Source organism: Glandiceps talaboti, chromosome 16 (genome assembly GCF_964340395.1).
Source record: "Glandiceps talaboti chromosome 16, keGlaTala1.1, whole genome shotgun sequence".
NCBI classification, from domain to species: Eukaryota; Metazoa; Hemichordata; class Enteropneusta; family Spengelidae; genus Glandiceps; species Glandiceps talaboti.
In genome coordinates this window covers 3,224,156-3,242,575 of record NC_135564.1, presented here as the reverse complement: position 1 = coordinate 3,242,575, position 18,420 = coordinate 3,224,156, and the positions used below count along the sequence as shown (strand labels likewise).

The 18,420-nt window shown below is 35.0% G+C and overlaps 1 protein-coding gene across 2 annotated transcripts in view; it reads left to right on the top strand.

Annotated features, from left to right (window-relative positions):
- Positions 1 to 13,345, top strand: part of LOC144447812 (poly(rC)-binding protein 3-like) — a 108,131-nt gene extending 94,786 nt beyond the window's left edge. Inside the window, exons 13-17 of one of the 2 annotated variants that reach the window (XM_078137902.1) lie at positions 33 to 105; positions 805 to 890; positions 1,627 to 1,676; positions 5,208 to 5,327; positions 8,475 to 13,345. In XM_078137902.1, coding sequence (XP_077994028.1) covers positions 33 to 105; positions 805 to 890; positions 1,627 to 1,676; positions 5,208 to 5,327; positions 8,475 to 8,511 — 366 coding nt within the window. In that variant the 3' untranslated portion in view covers positions 8,512 to 13,345. Of the gene's footprint in view, positions 1 to 32; positions 106 to 804; positions 891 to 1,626; positions 1,677 to 5,207; positions 5,328 to 6,830 lie in introns of both variants that reach the window. The other variant, XM_078137901.1, reaches the window with a different exon arrangement.
- The last annotated feature ends 5,075 nt before the right edge of the window (positions 13,346 to 18,420 follow it).

The window sequence follows — 18,420 nt, the reverse complement described above, 5'->3', positions numbered from 1 at the left end:
TCAGTCTGATTGTTTGTTGTTTGTTTTTCCAGTTTACGAAGCTGCATCATCTTGCCATGCAGCACACCCCCTTTCTCCCTGGACAGACCCCCTTTACTCCTACAGGTATGTCCCCACTTTTCTTAGTATATCTCACCCTCTGTCTGCCCACCCCAACCCAACAAATAGCAGCTTCTTAGCTTGATTTGCCAACACCAATGTTTCCTAGTTTTGTAATTAGTCAGTCCTTTTCACACACGAAAAAAAAATGAAAAAAAATGACAGGAATTTGGAGGCTTAAATGTTAAGGTTAACCTAACCTTTATCCACCTTTGCATGTGACTTGACAACTTACCCATTTTTAGTCCTAATTAAACCAACTGTTGTGACAGCACTCTCTCAACTCAACTCAACTCATTCACATCATCCCAGTTTTCTTATGTGTGTGAAAATTTTTGTTTTATTTCATTATTTTGCTCATTTCAGATTTTTTTAGTTTAATCACATTCGCTGCTAAGTTTTCCTAGTGTGTTTTTTTGCTGAATAAATGTAGACTCCGAAAACGCTGAAAGAAGAAAGACAACAAATCAATTCTCTAGTACTTTTATCTTTATAAGGAGGGGTTTGGGAAGCTTGATTAAAGGGGAGGGGGTAAGACTACTTCAGACAACTTTTAGAAATTTTGCCAACAGGAGCCAGACATAATGGTTTTCTTTTTTAGCTGGATAGTTCAAAGGTCAAGGGTGCCCTATGGTTTGCCTTCTCACAGCAATTCTGGTACTGATAAGTCAGTTTTCTTTTTTATTTTCTGTTTTGCATCATTAGCTTTGGGTACACTATTTGGTGGGGCCAACGCCACTAACACAGCCGCAGCAGGCCAGGCCACTCATGAGATTTCAATACCCAATGACGTAAGTAGAACATTTCATATTTTTTCTTTCTCTTTCCTGTCTACTTTTGTAAAACTAAACCCAGGAGTTGCATGGTCTATGAATTAACTAGTGACTCTGTGTATGTATTTTAAAAACAAAGAAAATAAGTTTGTAATTTGAAGAGGTACATAATTTTGTTAAACTCGAACAAAACACATAGAATTGTACTTTACATACACACACATGTGTGCACGCATGCACACGCGCGCGCACACACACACACACACACACACACACGGACAAAACACAGAATTGTACTTTACACACACACACACAAAATACAGAATTGTACTTTACACACACACACACACATATACATTCTAATTAAGTTTGCATCTTGTAAAATTTTAAAACGTATAAATCAAAGTATATGATAAGTATTATTAACATGACAAAAGTTAGTGTATATTTGCATATATTTAAATATGTAAGTGATGTATTTATTTGAATAGAATATTTGAATGCATGAAAATGATCATTGTTATCTCTGTTCAGAAAGATATGACATAAAGATTGAAAACCACCCTGTGCTTAGTCGTAATATAGGACGGGATTTGCCTAACTCCTCATACATACACAGCCTTGCCTAACTCTGATTATAAGGTTACCTAACTGTGCTTGAGTGTAGTAGCACAGTAATGGATTGGTGGTTTATAAACAAGAAAGATGAATATTCAGATGAATGCTAATTTCTCTCTTTATCATTTGTCCACAGTTAATTGGTTGTGTCATTGGTCGAGGTGGATCAAAGATAAATGAAATTAGGTAAGACATGTCTGTTAGTTTGTTATCTCATGCTGTATAACCTTCATAATGAACTCTTTCTGATGTATAGACTTTTGAAATGAACTTGACTTGGGTTTGTAATCTGTCACTTCTGACTTTAAACATACATACTTTGATATAATGAATGTGGCACTATTAAGAACAAGTACATTATGCGTGTCTCCTAGCTGTTCATAATGGAAGAGTGTAAATTTTATGAATAAAAAACTTTCCCATTCACAAACCATTCATTATCATGAAATGATAGAGAAATATTAGCTATGTGAATATTTGATACTTTCTTATTACGAACAGTCCATTGTCTCAGTGTGTTCATATGAATGGAGTGATATCAGCATAATAAAACAGACCTCAGTATTCTGAACACTTGACTCTGCTGTTCATAAAAAGAAAGGTATCAGCATCATTACAATCAAGTCTTTATTATTATGAACACTATTCCATTATCCAGACCTGTCCATCACAGTAAAATGAGGATAACTTCGTTCAAAGGGTTGTTTTCCCAGGGTTTTTTTAACGACAAGTGGGCCACCCCTGTTTATAATTTCCTAATAAATAGCAAACTCAATGTCTAACAATCACTAGTTGTACAGGAATTTATTAGCGCTACACACAGACAAGGAAGTCAGTGCTCTGCACTTGCTTTGTATCTCTCTCTCTCTGCCCCATAGGCTTAAAAATCTCAGTAAGAGTCAAAAAAGTACAGTAACTCTGAAATGCAGTTATATTTGAAAAAGCAAACCTTTTGTAAATTTTGTGCAGAAATACTGTAATGTTGATGCATAGGTTATCATATATGATTTGTTTGGTGTCATGTTATATGATGTACATAGTGTTATTTCATCCCTAGAGGCTTTTCTAGCAATCCTTTAGCAAAGATAACAAAGAGAGAACTCAATACCCATATAACACAGCCAATACTAACACTATTTCAAGCGCACTTTCAATTTTTAAGATATTCTGAATTGCCTCTATAGCATGTTTCAGTTATTTCTGAGAAAAAAGACTTTCTACATATTGTACCAAACTAGTAGTGTTGTGGTTGCTATGGCGATAGACACTAGGACCCATTCTCCATATTGTGGTGTGCACCATATCAGGGATACTGTATTCACACCAACAATTGTGCCAGTTTCTTTGAAAATTTCATTGAATTTGTGACAAAATATGAAGTTGATGGTGTATATTGATTACGACTTGATCCGTAGACTGTCTCCTGAAATGAAGAAATAATCTTAAATCTGCCATAATTACCTACAACACAGAAAATTCTCCAGTGTAAAATTAAGTGCATACTATCCAGCATGTATATTACTTTACTTTGGCCATAATACAGACAATATTTTTATGTAATTATATTTAATTTCTACCCTTGTCGTTATTCCCTAGTGTGTTTGAGAAATAATATGTCCATTTCTGTCTTGTATATTAGTGATATTGTCATTTTAAAAGTTAGACTGGCAGGGGTTTGCAGTTTGTGCATGCACAAATCATGGAAATTTATATAATTTTAGATTTTTTCCTGGAAATTGCAGTTTGTAACTCATTATAGTAGTGATAAAGGAAAATAGAAACCTACGCTGCACCTGGCAGCCTTTGGCAAGCAGATTTGAAGGAACTTAATTTAATGTAACTCAATGAACAGCTACAGTTTGACAATATTTTATGAAAACATTGCCTGAAACATTATTTGAAGAGGGACAGATTTTTAACAAATTATGCTAATATAAGCGTTGCTCTGGGAATTTTCCGTTCATGTTTCATCAAAAGGTATTTTCAAGACTTTTATCAGTGTTGTAGGGAGTTGTATACTAATATAATGAGTCGTGGTGTTCAAATCTTATTCTCAGACCAGTGTATTCCACATAAAAAAGATGTAACAATAATGTATTCTGTACGAAACATATCATTCGTAGTTGATGACAGAATTCAGTTAAAGAGGCACAAACTTAGTTTATACGACTTTTGGCGTAATTTTTCCTGCATTTTCAAAAGATACTTAAAGTGTTGCACTTACTGAAGCATACTTAATCATCACTTGCAAATGAATGAATTCAAATCGCGTATTTAGATATAACTTAAACGATCCAGTGAGATAATTCTTTATATGTATAAAATATATTGAGGTACTGGTAATCCCAACTATGCAATAAACTGTTCTAACAATGCCAGTAGACAATTATAATGTTATAGAAGACATGTATCCACATTAACATTATACTTGAATAGTTTATCAAGGTCTATGTAAGTGTTTTCATTTGAGTAAAAAGTTTATAAAGATAACTTGTGTCACTTTAAATTAAAGGGAATGCCACGTCAGGAAATAAAGGCATTTTTAGTTCTGTAGAGCCATTTCATGATTTCATATCAAATGATATTTACTCAATTGCGAAGAAACTCCAAAATGGGAAACACGAAAACAAAATACTTTTTCACTTCTATTGACTCTGTTCGTTCAGTGGAACACCATTGCATCATGGGTGTTAGCAGGCATCAATATTTATTAGATACACATTTTAACATTCATGACTTTTAATTGGCATCAAGTGAAAATTATGTGATGTGAAATCATGAAATGACTCTCCAGAACCAAAAGTTTGTGAAAGTGCCTTAATATCCTGGAGTGGTGTTCACCTTTAATTGCACTGAATGCTATCATAGGCTAAACAGCAATGTTTACGTTTCCCAGATTGATGGCCTAATTACATAACCCAATGTTCTACTGTCTGATGTGAAATGAATGTGTCAATTAGTTTATCCCCTAAAGCACTGACAGAGACAAATAGTTACACTTGAAATAGCATATATGTCAGTTCTCCCCCCCCCCTCCCCCACATGCACACATGGGCCCACTTCTCAGCCAGTTACATAAATAATGAGTAATAGTGCCTGAAATAGAACATCTATATAATTATAAACAATGCAGATGTCATAATAATTATAATAATGTTATAATAATGGTTTCTTATATAGCGCTTTCCCACTCCGTGCTCAAATCGCTTTACAATTATTACCCCTGGCTCGGATCAGAACGGCACAACAGCCCTTTAGTCTTCCTCAACTCCACGGGGAGCATACAACCCATTTCATCTTCACAAGACTGATTCAGTGTGTTTATTAAATATGAGCCAACAATTATTACCCCAAATCCATCGTTGGTAAATTTAAGTAAACTGTGTATTACTGGACTGATTACGTCAGTTTCATCCTACATTGATTTGATTGTTGATTTCATTCACGCAATTATAGACACCGATGCTGCAGCTAGCTGGCAAAGCAAATCAATTGGAAGCAACTTAAACTTAATGTAACTCAATTTGACAATTTTTTATGAAGACATCGTTTGAAACATCCTTTGAAGAGAGAAGGATTTGTCATGAATACTGCAAATGTAGTTTGAGATTGTGTTGTCTCTCACAAAATTATTTGCTTGTTCATGATGTTACTAGATATGGTAGCTTAGTAAATAAAGTATTGACAAATATATGACTTGTAAATTTTGTACATTAGACAAATCTCAGGAGCCACAATCAAGATTGCAAATACTCAGGAGGGCACAACAGACAGAGCAGTTACAATTTCTGGTACTCCTGAATCGATCAGCATGGCACAGTATCTTATAAACACAAGGTAAGTTTGCCCTGGTCGGTCGTCAAACACCTTTTCACACCCGTCTTTCTTAAATGGTTGGTATAGTCCTAATACTTGTTCACTGAGGATGAGTGAACTTGACAGTAAGATGGGGGTGAACTGGCTAAGAGTTTGTTGTTGTTGTTGTTGTTGTTGTTGTTGTTGTTGAATTCATCAGCAGTTATTCCACACATCAGATATCATTCCTTTGAAGCATGTATAGAAAAACACAGAAAGAATTGTGGATTGCATTCTGGGAATGAAATCAATATCTGTGCAATGGTTGCTAAGGAACCTGATATGTGTAGAAAGGTGGGAGGTCAGTCATTTTGTTTTTTTTCAGTGTCTGTTGTACAGCTGATGTATTTCTGTGTTCCACCTTGTTTGTTTTATCAACGATTCAGTCCTTTCATTTGGACCGCAAACATTACTATATATACTCTGTCCAAATTATGAATGAAATTTATACCATATTATAATGTTTGAACATTTTAAAAAGACAAAATAGGTGAAATGCAGATAACACGATCAGTTATAAACAGACACTGTCTAGTATTGTCATCAGTGGTAAAACAATGAACTAGTTAGTGTTAATTGTACTTCTGTAGATGACCTTTGTTTCCAAAATATTCTTTCCCTTCTAGTTTGAAATGTCTTTTTTCCTTGGACTATCCTGTCTTCCTAACCGTTGTAAAGAGTCCTTGCCTCCTTTGTAATTTGTAAAAGGAAATTAACACAACTGATCTGCTGTTTATCCAAATCTTTTCTGTCACTCTAAAAAAACTATATTAACTTTTGCTAGCAGCTTTTATTGAAACCAACTAAAAATGACAGCTTCTCTGATGGTAGGGCCTATGAAAATAGATGAAAGGAATTTTGTGTAGAGTGAAGACACACCGACTTTCATATCTCTTCCCGACATTCTCATTTCATGTTGACCAGTATAAACAAAAATTTCATTGTTTCGTTTTTCATTTGCATGATGATCACGCATGTAATTTTTTTTTTTCAAAAATAAGAAATCTTATTATTTTTTTATATTTTTATTTTTACAATTTGTGTGTACTATATTATTTTTAAATCGTTAATTGTATGAAAGTTTTTTTTTTCAATATATTTTCCCCCAACATGACATCTCATCATATTGATTTTGGGATCTCGGAAGTTTTTCATATTTTTGTTATCATTTTTTTTTAGTTGAGTTTCCAATGGCATGTGTTTAGCACGTACTGTATTCATTGCACCAGCCATTCATATCTGAAAAAAGTCAACATTTTTAGTTGAATTTTGTCAATACTCCTAAAAAAAATGGGCCAACACATTATCATGATTAGTAAATGTCCATACACTGTGTATACCTATGTCCTAACCTAGCCCGAGTTCCTAATTTACAAACCATCTTTGTATTATTCCCTTCATTTCAACCCCTCTGACCTACCCTATGTCTCTAATCCCATATTCCTACAACCTAACCCTTCATCTTACCCCGTTTTCTCTACACAGTTTGGAACTGGCAAAAAGCCTAGCCCCCGAGCTTGCTGCAAAAACCAACTTCACCCCAACATCCACCCTGATGACTATGACTCCAACGACCCCTACTACCTCCCCAACCCCCCTGGCAATCCCGTTGTCGAACCTGCTGAAACCGATGCCGCTTCTCGGCCTGGAGGCTGCAAAGACAACGTTCTCTGCGAAAATACGTCCCAATGCCTCCATCAGTGGAGCCGGAGTAAAGAAAGTTGGCAGTAATAAATTTACACCGTACTAACCGTGACCAGAAGATGTTTGAGTGAGTCCATAGCTGACATCGCTTGGTTGCCACAAAGAAAAAGAGAGAGAGAGAAAACACGAACTGCATGTTGACCAAGTTGCATGTGTACCATGCGTAACGGACTGCCTGTCTTACATAGTTATTATTCCAAATAACTGCATGAATCAAAATATATAGTGTAAATCTGTTGATGCACCAACAGAGAGCTTAATGTTTATTTATTTATAACTTTTTTAGACCGGGAGAAATACTCGGTCAGTTATATCCTCAGTAGAACTATTTTATGAGCCTTACATTTTATCCACAAGAGGATAGATAGATTGGAAGTACTATTTCCTTACAACTCAAAACTGTAGAAACTCTGTGGCTATGACAACGTGAGGTCAAAGGTCAAATTGAGTTTTGCACGTCATTTTTAGCATGTACAGTACATTTATAGCAACAAGGCAGAGTAGTGTTTTCCAGGTCAAAGGTCACAGCATGAATATCTATAATTATTTATTAAATTGAAACAATGTTTTTTTGGTTTAAATTTAAGGTGATATATATGGGGCAATGAATTCAAAATGAATCCTTTTCCTGTTTATTTTTCACAAACGGGAAGTTAAGCAATCTCGAATACAGTACTTATTGGACGTTAATTCGATTGTGCACAATATAGTATTTTTCTTAAAAAGCAAGCGTATCTTTTTAGAGAGTGTAGTGGTAAAAAAAATGGAGAGCATAATGCCATGACTTGTACATTAGTGTTACTCTTGATGTAATATTGTATTGCTTAAACTTATACTTAAAAAAAAAAATAGGGACGAAATATTTTAGCTAAAAACAAAAAGAGTGGAATTTTTTTAGCTCTCATTATAATACTATAGTCCGATGCTCAGGAAAGGTTGAAGTTTTTGGCCAATGTGTTGTTTCCTCCAAATTGTCTGCCATATCCTGTTATATTTAAGTCCATAACAAAGTGTTCTAGATTATTCACTTATATGTAATGGCTTATTCATAGTCTTGCCAGAGATGAAGAAAAAAAACCAAAAAAAAACATAGGAGTTGATTATCCCATGTTGTATTCCATCCCAAACTATGTTGTAGTAATTGTAGTAGTGTTATGTTTTTGTGGGACCAATGTAGTTTGAGAAAATTTTGTCGCTAAATGTTGTGTAATATGTAGAAACATAGATGAAGTACGTATTAACGTTTTGTAGATACCAAATTACACGAACGGTTTTCGTCTTGTGTGAATATATAAGTATGAATATACGAACTGATTATTTCAGTTCACTTCCAAAGAAAGTGAAATTCATGACACCGAGGCTTAATGTATTCGGGAGATGTGTGTTAGTTTGAATTTCTCTTCTCCACATTTTTGTCTCTTCCAGGATAAGATCAGAAGTGAGTGGATTGGGAGCTATCTAAACCTGTCCCATCATGCATCAGGCCACCAATTGCCATCCTAGCCCATAATACTTACCAAATTGTTATCCCAAAGTTTAAGAGAAGTGTCCAAAGTGGGTGTTAACATAAAAAAAAAAGATATTTAAATGAAAAAAAATTATAAATTGCTGAATAATTTGGTGCAATCAGTGTTGTTGCTTATTGAGTATTACCAAGTTCTGTTCTGTTGAGATGATTTTCATAAAATTATTGTTAGTTTTGTCTAAAGGTGACATGTATGAGTTGTTGAGCAAAGTTAAGTTCAGACTGCATTTCTGATTTCATAGTAGTTTATACTCTGTACAGCTGTGTTTCTACGGCAACAACAAGTATGTCTGCCTGCCTCAGAAATATCAATAAGTTAAGTTTTGCTGAAATAGCAAAGACATTGTTAAAAGTCAAACATTTCTGTCATTGTGAGGTGTTTCTTTGCAAAATGGTTCCATTTTATCTCAAAAGGAAAAAGGAAAAGCAGAATTTTTGGGATGAACAACTTTTGGTGTTTGAATATGTTAGTTACCAAAAGTGTGAGGTTTTACGGTTCAACCTTCAGAATCTCCATATTTGTATCAAATGTCTTTTTTCCCTAAATTAAAATGGTAAAAAAATGCATTGGATATGTTTAGCTTACCAGACTGGCCCAACAACTCAAACATGCAAAAATCATTCACCTTTGACCTTAGGGACATTTGAAGTGCATTGTGGGACCAAGAATGCAATTGATGTAGTAGGAGTAGAATTTTAGCACAGATGATCTGAACTTGGTTGCTGTGGTTACAGATTGGACAGTAGATTTAAACAAAACAAAAAAAAAATTCAAGAGTCTTACAAAATACTGAATTCTATTTATTTATTTGGAAGTACTTAAACTCATTCAAGTTTATGTATTTAATATGTTGCTATTTTGCTGCATGTTTTTAGATCTGAGAGAGTAAGTATACTTTGAATATGTTGTTCACTTGTGAGTGGTTTGCAGTGCTGTGCTAATTTCCTGAAGAGTTGCCAACAGATTGTTGCTGATTGGTCAATAACCAGAAAAGGGTATCTTTTGAACCAATCACATTGTGCGTTGTACATCACAGCCTGTTTCTGATTGGTTGATAGCCAACGAGGGTTTCTCTTATGCCAGTCATATTGTGCTTCATATCATAGCCTGTTGCTGATTGGTTGAAAGCCAGTTGAGAGTTGCTCTGAAACCAATCATATTGTTTGTTGTATATCACTGCAAGTCAGCTCACTTGACGACGCTCGTTAGACCATCAAACAATGGTGAACTTTGTAAATGTGCAAAAACACAGTAACAACTCAGGATGTATTTTTTTCTTCTTGCCATTTTTGTGAACTATTTCTTGAATTTTCAGTGCTTGAACAGTTTTGGAATTCTGACTGTTCTCTTTGGTTCTTAAAGGTTTTAATATGCAACTCTGCATTGAAAATTAGAGCCATAGTAACGGTTACCATGGTCGCAAGGAGCAGGTATTGCAATTGGTCTCAAGACAGACTGCACTGAAATAAAACTATTTCGAATTTCAAAGGCGTGGTAACTGTTACCTTGGTAATAAGTTTTAATATAAAGTTGGTAAGTACAGGGGTAAAGTTTGGAATGACATAACATACAACAGTCTGTTATGTTGACCTAACAACTGTTACTATGGCACTGGTTATCATGGAAATCGGAGCTGTCACTTTGTTGAAGTTATAGTGAAAATGGTTTAAATGGCTGCTATTTTAGTCCCCACCCCCACCCCCACCAACTAAAGAGTGTAGAAACCTAACTTAAAAACAACGATGTATGTAAATTACACATACAAAATATTTGCAATATCATCAAATACAGTATTCAAAATATACTAAATCAAAACTATAGTGCTGACATTTTTACTGAATAATGAGAATTTTGAAGTAGTGATTCAACTACGCATCCAAGTTTTATAAAATTTTCTGTCAAGAAAAAAAATCTGAAACGGAGAGAGAGAAACATATATCAAATGAGGTAGTGAATCTTAGAATAAAAATCGGACATGAAATCTATCATGGCCGTAATTGTAACATTTCAGTAAAAGATTTGCAGTGCTTATTTATGAAAAGAGTGTTCTTACATATTTCAAGTTATTGTAGTTGATACAAAACAAATTGTATGACTTTGGGGTGTAGTATCAAAGCTACTATTATCCAGGGAGCTTGGTCTAGTTGTGTATATTTGAAATGAAATTCTATAATTCTGCAGTGTATAGTTGTAGATTTTTTTAACCTGACTTGATTGGGAAAATTGTGGACAAATTTATTTAGTATCAAATGCTGAGTTCTTCAAATAGTTAACCACCAAATGTATCGCAAAAAAAAATTGCATGACCAAAATTTAATTCACTGCCATTGGTCTGTTCTGATTTTAACATATATATTACCAATGATTGGAAACGTGGCATTTTTTTTTTCATTGAAGGGGTTATTTTGTTTTTTACATGAAATGTATTTTAATTCTAGCTGCTGTGTATTTATGATGGATTTGATGGGGTACAATTTCATGGTCAGAGGTCAGACATGAGGTATTCCTTGGTTATGTGTGAAGAGTGACTTGCATCATTTTATTTACCGAAATATGGGTAATCATTTATGTCAATTATTGTAAAATTGCAAAGATTCTTTTTGTGGCAATGACTGAATGTGCTCCTCTGTGAAGATCCAAGAGTGCACCAATTGATTTTCTAGAGTAGGAGTGGCTACTGTTACTCACTAGAGTAGGAGTGGCTACTGGTGAAACTTTCAAGTACTGAGAACTTACATAACTATGATATAGTGATGTGAAATTCCCAAGTGTGAAAAAGTGCATAATTCACTCCTACATGTTTGATAAGTTATGGCAAGAGTTTTGTTATTCATAGTTGCTGCTTCTGTAAGTAGAAAGATGGGAAGTTGCTTTCATACAAAAATAACATAACCAAGGACAACCATAAAGTGAAAGTCAAGTTTGGTGTGATCATTATTAAGAGCTGCATTTTGACTAGCACGTCATTGCAAAATAGAAAAAAATGGACGATCTATGTGAAAGGCTATCAATATTGTTCTTTTCACATGTCTGTATCATATATTGCAAAATAAAGTGTCATCGTTTATAGCGCCCTCTGGTGCCAGTGAAATGATAAAATCTCAGGATAAAGTGGCACTTTTTGTGTAGTGCCTTCTGAGGTGTTGTGAACACTTCTCAATTCTAAATTTGGACATCTATTGTGGTATTACATGAATGTGATAGAGTTGGCATGAAATGAACAATATTGAAGACAGCCTAGTATCTCCAAATATATCTGTTAATTTAGCATTTTCCTGTCACTAATATTTTGATGAGTAAGCAGTTAATTGTTTGAGCTTGCATTATCAGAAGGGCATGGCAGTCTGAATTTACACATCTTTATGTATTTATTTGCCTTGCCTTGCATTGTTCTGATCATCTTATTATTCCATATTTCTAGACTGAAATCAAAAATCAATGTTTTCAGAAGTCTTAATAATTGATTGGTTCTACGGAAGACAATTCTGGTACGATCTGCAGGACATGTGTTTGTTGGATATTTTGTTCAATTCTATTGAATCGATGAGATCATAGTGATAATATCAAAATACGTAGAAACTGCAGTTACTCCAAAGTAATCGTTTGGGCTCATAACTGATTCAGCTAGACTCTAGGATACATTGCATGTGTCAGCCTGCCCTCACTGGGTTGGCTGAAGTGTGAGGGCGTCCTCACAGCATTGGCTGATGTGTGAGGGCGCCTTGTCACAGCATACCATTCAGACTAAGGTTCAGAATGTGTGTTGAGAAAACTTGTGATATTTTACTATATCACAAAGTCAGAAAATTATTGAGAAAATCTCCAATTTATCAAATATGTAAATTTTGAGATATTTTTGGATTGAACATGAATCAGAATTGATGTATGTAATGTTGACTTAGGTGGGATATTAACCCCCCAAAAAATTTACCACTTCAAAATATGTTTAGGGTTTCTGGCAGCTTCTATCGCATCAAATAGTATCTGCTAAATTTTAAGTTTGCAAAATAAGAAAATGGGATGTAATATTTGCTGATTTGATTGTGAATTGACCAAATGAATTAAAAACCATTGCGTTTATAGCCTAAGTTATAATAACAAAAAACATGCAATTTGACTTAGAATAAGTCTTTTTCAGTTATTTCTGAAAAGATGGTATTTATTCATAAATTCTGGAAACAATTGTACCAGTTTACTACTTATATACAATACGTCCGAATCTTAAAGGATTTTTCATCAATTCGTATAAGGAATGACCAATCATGAATAAATTGAAAAAAAAAAAAATTAAAAATCTAAATAAAATTTGAGAGAGAATTAAGACATTTTAATACAAACTCCAACTACTTAGTGATAGCTACTTCTAAAATATATACTTAAGTTACCCCATATTAAGTTATCCTTACATGTGACGTTTTCTCTTCCGTTTTGTGTGGAAATATTTTTCATATTTTTTGAGTGTCGTGGGCATGAGTCTTTAATACCTGTTTCATATTTGTTATCCTGTTATTCCTAGAGAACTGTTTTCAAATTTTGAAATCAGCTGGTGACATACTGAGCATCCACTTTGGACACTGTTACACATCATAACCAACTGAAAATGAAAAAAAAAGCTTTAATTATAATGTATATTCATTCATCCTATGATATCTTAACGATTTTATTAATTTTATCTTATTTTATGTCGTTACTTAAACTTTTGAAGTATAACATTCTGTTTTATTCAGTACTGTGTTATATCTGTGAATTTTAACTGTAATAAAGGAATATTATAGACCATATTAACGTTTCTCTCTTTTATTTCAACCCATCACTCACTCACTCACTCACTCACTCACTCAATCAATCAATCAGTCAATATATATACGTATCTATCAATAAATCAATTAATTTATCTATCACCTCTCACTCAATCAATCACTCGATCAATCCATCAACCCCACATTCCAACAATCCATCAATTAATTGATTCATCCATCCATCAATTAACCACTCTATCCATCCATCCATCAATCAATCAATCACTTGCTCACTCAGTCAGTCAGTCAGTCATTCAATCCATCAACCAAACACTCAATCACCCAAGCAACCATTCCATCAATCAATCAATCAATCTTTATCAATCAAGCCATAAACTACTCAATATATCCATCCAACCAATCAATCCATTCATCCATCAATCAAGCCATAAACCACTCAATCAATATATCCATCCAACCAATCAGTCCATCTATCAACCACTCAATCAATATATCCATCCAACCATCAACCACTCAATCCATCAGTCCATCCATCAACCAATTAATAATAATAATAATAATCTTTATTTATATTGGATAGTTCTTTAAGCATTTAAATACTTGTCTCCCAAGAAGTCCAGTGAGGGCCATCCCTCATGGGTTCAGTGTTAATGCAGGAGGAAACCGGAGTACCCGGGGGGAAACTTGCATTATTCGGTAGAGTCAAACTGAACAACACTCTTCTTACTTACAGTGTGGTAAATTAATTGAACCCAGAATGGGGTTCAAACCCTGACCGCAGTGGTAAGAGGCAAGTGGTTTAACCACTCGGCCACCGACAACCCTTCTAATCAATCCATCCATCCAATAAATCAATCAATCCATCCATCCATCAACCAATCAATCCATCCCTCCATCCATCCATCCAACCATCCAATCAATCAACCACTTATTCCATCCAATCAATCAATCAATCCATCCCTCCATCCATCCATCCAACCATCCAATCAATCAACCACTTATTCCATCCAATCAATCAATCCATCAACCAATCAGAAGTTACAGCTGCAGGATTTAAAATGTTTACGTACTCATGTTGAACTTGACACTTGTGTGTAAACTTTGAATTCTGAAGTATTACATCAAGTGTCAATTAAGTGAAAAGGAATTCCAAAGCTGTGGTGTAACATGTTAAAAGGCGCATTAGTCTAGGAGTGAGTAAATAACCTCAAAGTACAACTCTACCAGCTGCAGATATAGTGGGGTGGAAAACAGGGCAATAAACTGTTCAAATATGATTGCTTGAAAAATGGCATACATGTGGTACAACTTGTCAAAAACTTGCTGAATAAAAAGAGTGAAGGACACATTAAGGTGTGTATGTGGGAAGATCCTGAAAGTTTACACCAAGTCATCAAGAACTTGCCATAAACGGAAGACCTGTGTAATAGGGTCCCAGTATAAATTATTCTGTGCTGGTAAAGAATGGAAAAATCTCCCAAAGTTCCTCAGTCATTTGACAAAAAATAGACTGCATTTGACAACGTTTTGAAACTGGTAACAGAGGAGACTGTAAGAAACCATGACTCAAACTTTCCTATATATTACATGAGTCTCACACATTGAAGGTGTAACCTGTTAATCAACAACAGAGCCTTCATATTTGCATATATGTAACTATTGCACGACTTGAATATCCAACATACACACAATGAAGCTATGTCATTCAGTCACTTCTATGGCTTTTATGGAATACAAGAAACGTTAAGTCGGTGTACATTCATACAACTCTACTCTTGGGCCTACACCTCTCTAAACCTCCCCCCCCCCTTTCCAAAACCCATGCACTGTATTGAACATATTTCGAGTAGATCCATGAAAAAACAAAAGAACCCAGTTGAGAAATATATGCCTGTGGGGGCGCCCTTTGAGGTTGAGCTGGCTTCATGTCTTGTCAAACAGGTAAGCTGTTTTCTTGTCCAAGGCAGATCTCTCAGGGTATTCGGAAAGCAGGCAGGTATATGTCATTTTTGGTTTAATGACATTTAGAGTACAATGTAGTGCATTGTTAGTTTTAAAATCAATTTATAAATTTCAAGGTCTTTTAAATTTTTCAGTTGGTTGAAAGACAGCAAATCAAAGATATACACATAGTATAACACAGTTATGACTTTCAAAGTCTGGAATTCTTATAATCTAACCTGTTTACTGTACTGTTGAGATGCATCATTAATAGCTGCAGGGTTGTTCCTTGTGAGGGCTAGGAAGTATGACCAGCTAACGATGTATCTCAATAGCACAGTAAACTGGCTAGCTTCTATCAGAATTTTTTTTACATGTATTCTTGGGTTAATATAGACCCACAGTTTGTATTTGAAAGGGTAAAAAATCTCTGCTATTCTGATACATGTGTATATGGAGGCACTTTGGCCAGTATTCCTCGGTTACTTGAGCCACTGTACCACTAAGTCTACGGTATCGTTGCGATTTACACCTCCACTCACAGGTTTAGTTAAAGACCACGTTGACATCTAGACTACTGTACCACAGACACAGATCAATGTTAATATTACTAGCGTATGTCAATCAGAAGTTTAAAAGGTCAACAGTCTCACAGTCAAACTATCTCTAGAATTCAACACTTGTGCTTCAGTGAGTGATAGAAGTATAGTCATTATATACAGATCAATTTGACAGATGTGATCCTATTTTTAGGAAATGTAAACACAAACACAAAGTGCCCATCAAGCCACACATGTAGTAGCTATAGTACCTTCCTCTTTGGCAAGAGTCCAGTTTACATGTGCATGTATTAGCCTTGTAACTGTGTGACCTAGGTCAGATAGGACAGCTTGGTTTCCATGATAAAGTAAACACCTCCTGGATTCATCTTGAGTGTGCTCAGCATGTTTAAAAGATCGACCATCACTGCTGTGTGGCAGAAAACAGCAGGAGTCAGAGTTGGACATCCACACCTTTTATAGTCTGTAAGGTATGCCATGATGGGGCGCCCTCACACATTGGTCAACCCCTCCCAGTGAGAGGAGGCTGGTGAGGGTGGAACGACACAACATATCTTACAGTCTACACCTTAGTTACTGCCCATTATGTAAAGATAAACATGTCCTACCTCAGGTAAAATACCACTTAGTTGTCTCTTTTCCTTGTCTATACCTAAATGCATGAGGAGGTCAATGTTTGTTGATTTCTGTTCTCTACGTTGGACTACAGAACCTACTGTCAAAGTGACTGTGCCAGAAGTCTAATCTGGATTCCAACTATGATCTACTAACCACAGTCGACCACAGTTGGAATCCAGACCACCAGAAGTCAAACCTGTAGCAATCAACTTTTGAAGTTACACTCACTGGGGTATGTGTTAAATTGTGGAACTTTTCATCATCAGTGTACAGTGTAATATTAAATGTAGCTCTGTATCAACTTTGTAAAATGACACCAAGAAAATAGAACTGGCTCCAAATATTTGTAGGTGCTCATTTGCCACTCTTTTTATAAACTATTGACAGTGATGGATCATGAAACAGTCTTGAATCTTTGTAAAATTAACAGAGATATTTTGACAGGCCTATCAATGTCTACAGGGCTGTATCAGCAATTGAAATAAATGAACCAAATCAAGAACCAAACCATCAATACAGTGCTGAATAGATTAACATATGTCATACCATACAATCTACCTCAGAAATACATGAACTGAAAGGTTCATTCATCATTATGGGCTTGAATCAAAGGGATTGACATACACACCATACAAATTCTTTCAGTCTATCAGAGAAACAGTAATTATCAAACATTACCAGCAAGTCTCAATACTAGACAGTAAGATATTAAGTCGTGGTGTTGTTCAGCCCTATCAGGCTAACCACACATGAAAGTCTGTATCTTACAGACTAGTCTAGTTTCATGACGGACAGTATACACACTTTTACTGTCTAGTCAAGGTGCCATGAAAGGTGTCAAGTGTGTTTGAATGTCAAGGTGAGCAAAGAACAAAAGGCGCATGTCAGTAGTAATCCATCACAAATTGACAGGCTGTTGTCATCGCTCATTAATACATTTGATACAACTGTTTTGACCATGTTTTGACTATCATGCAAATTTAGCACATACTAATGATATACAAATATCCAACTCCTCCTCCGGTTGTTTAAACTAAGATCACCTGGGGATGCAAGGATGTCATCATGTTTATATGAACCCTGTGGAGGGAGCACAGAATTATGTGCAATTGTTTGGGACCTTGACTAGACGGTTAAAAGTGTGTATACTGTCTGTCTTGGAACTAGACTAGTATCTTTAATACAGACTTAAGTCTCAATAAAGCTCACACCATTTATCAAATAAATCAAAACATACACGTACATTGTTGTTGGAGCTTTGTATTTATTTCCTACAATGTACATACATAAGGTGAAAATTCTACACTTTGTGTTGTCATGGAGACGTGATTTCAATCTTCCCAGAAATGATGCCACTTTTATCTATTTGACTAAACTAATATACAACTTAATTATTAGTATTTTTCTTCTGATTCATGATAATTTCACATAAAATCGTTTTTCGTATGTTTTTCATAAGGTTTCTATTTTCAGTATGCTGCATAACTTATCTATACATTTAGAAATAAACATATTTAACTTTTCAAATGATATTATGTTTTAATATGCTCAATCAAAAGAAAACCGAAAACATAATTTGTTTGGTAATATGGTAGTTAGATGCTAGTGCTACAAAATTTTAGCTAAATCTCTGTAAGTCAAAAATACATCAGTGTTATGATAAAAGAGACCTTTTTTGTCAAAGATTTTATTTGCAGAAACTTTGGTTTGGCTGGTTTGTATTTTGTTTGTCAATTTGTTGCTTTGATGGTTACTTTACCAATGCCAATATACAGGATTGAAGGTAAACATATATGCATTCGTATGATTATGAATAGGGTTGTGTGTGTGTACATGTGTGTGTGAGTGTGTGCATTTGTCCGAGTGTTTGCATTTGTATGTATGTATAATATGTGTGTTTGTTTGTGTGTGGGTGTGTGCATGTGTGTATGCATGTGTGTGTGTGTGTGTGTGGGGGGGGGGGGGA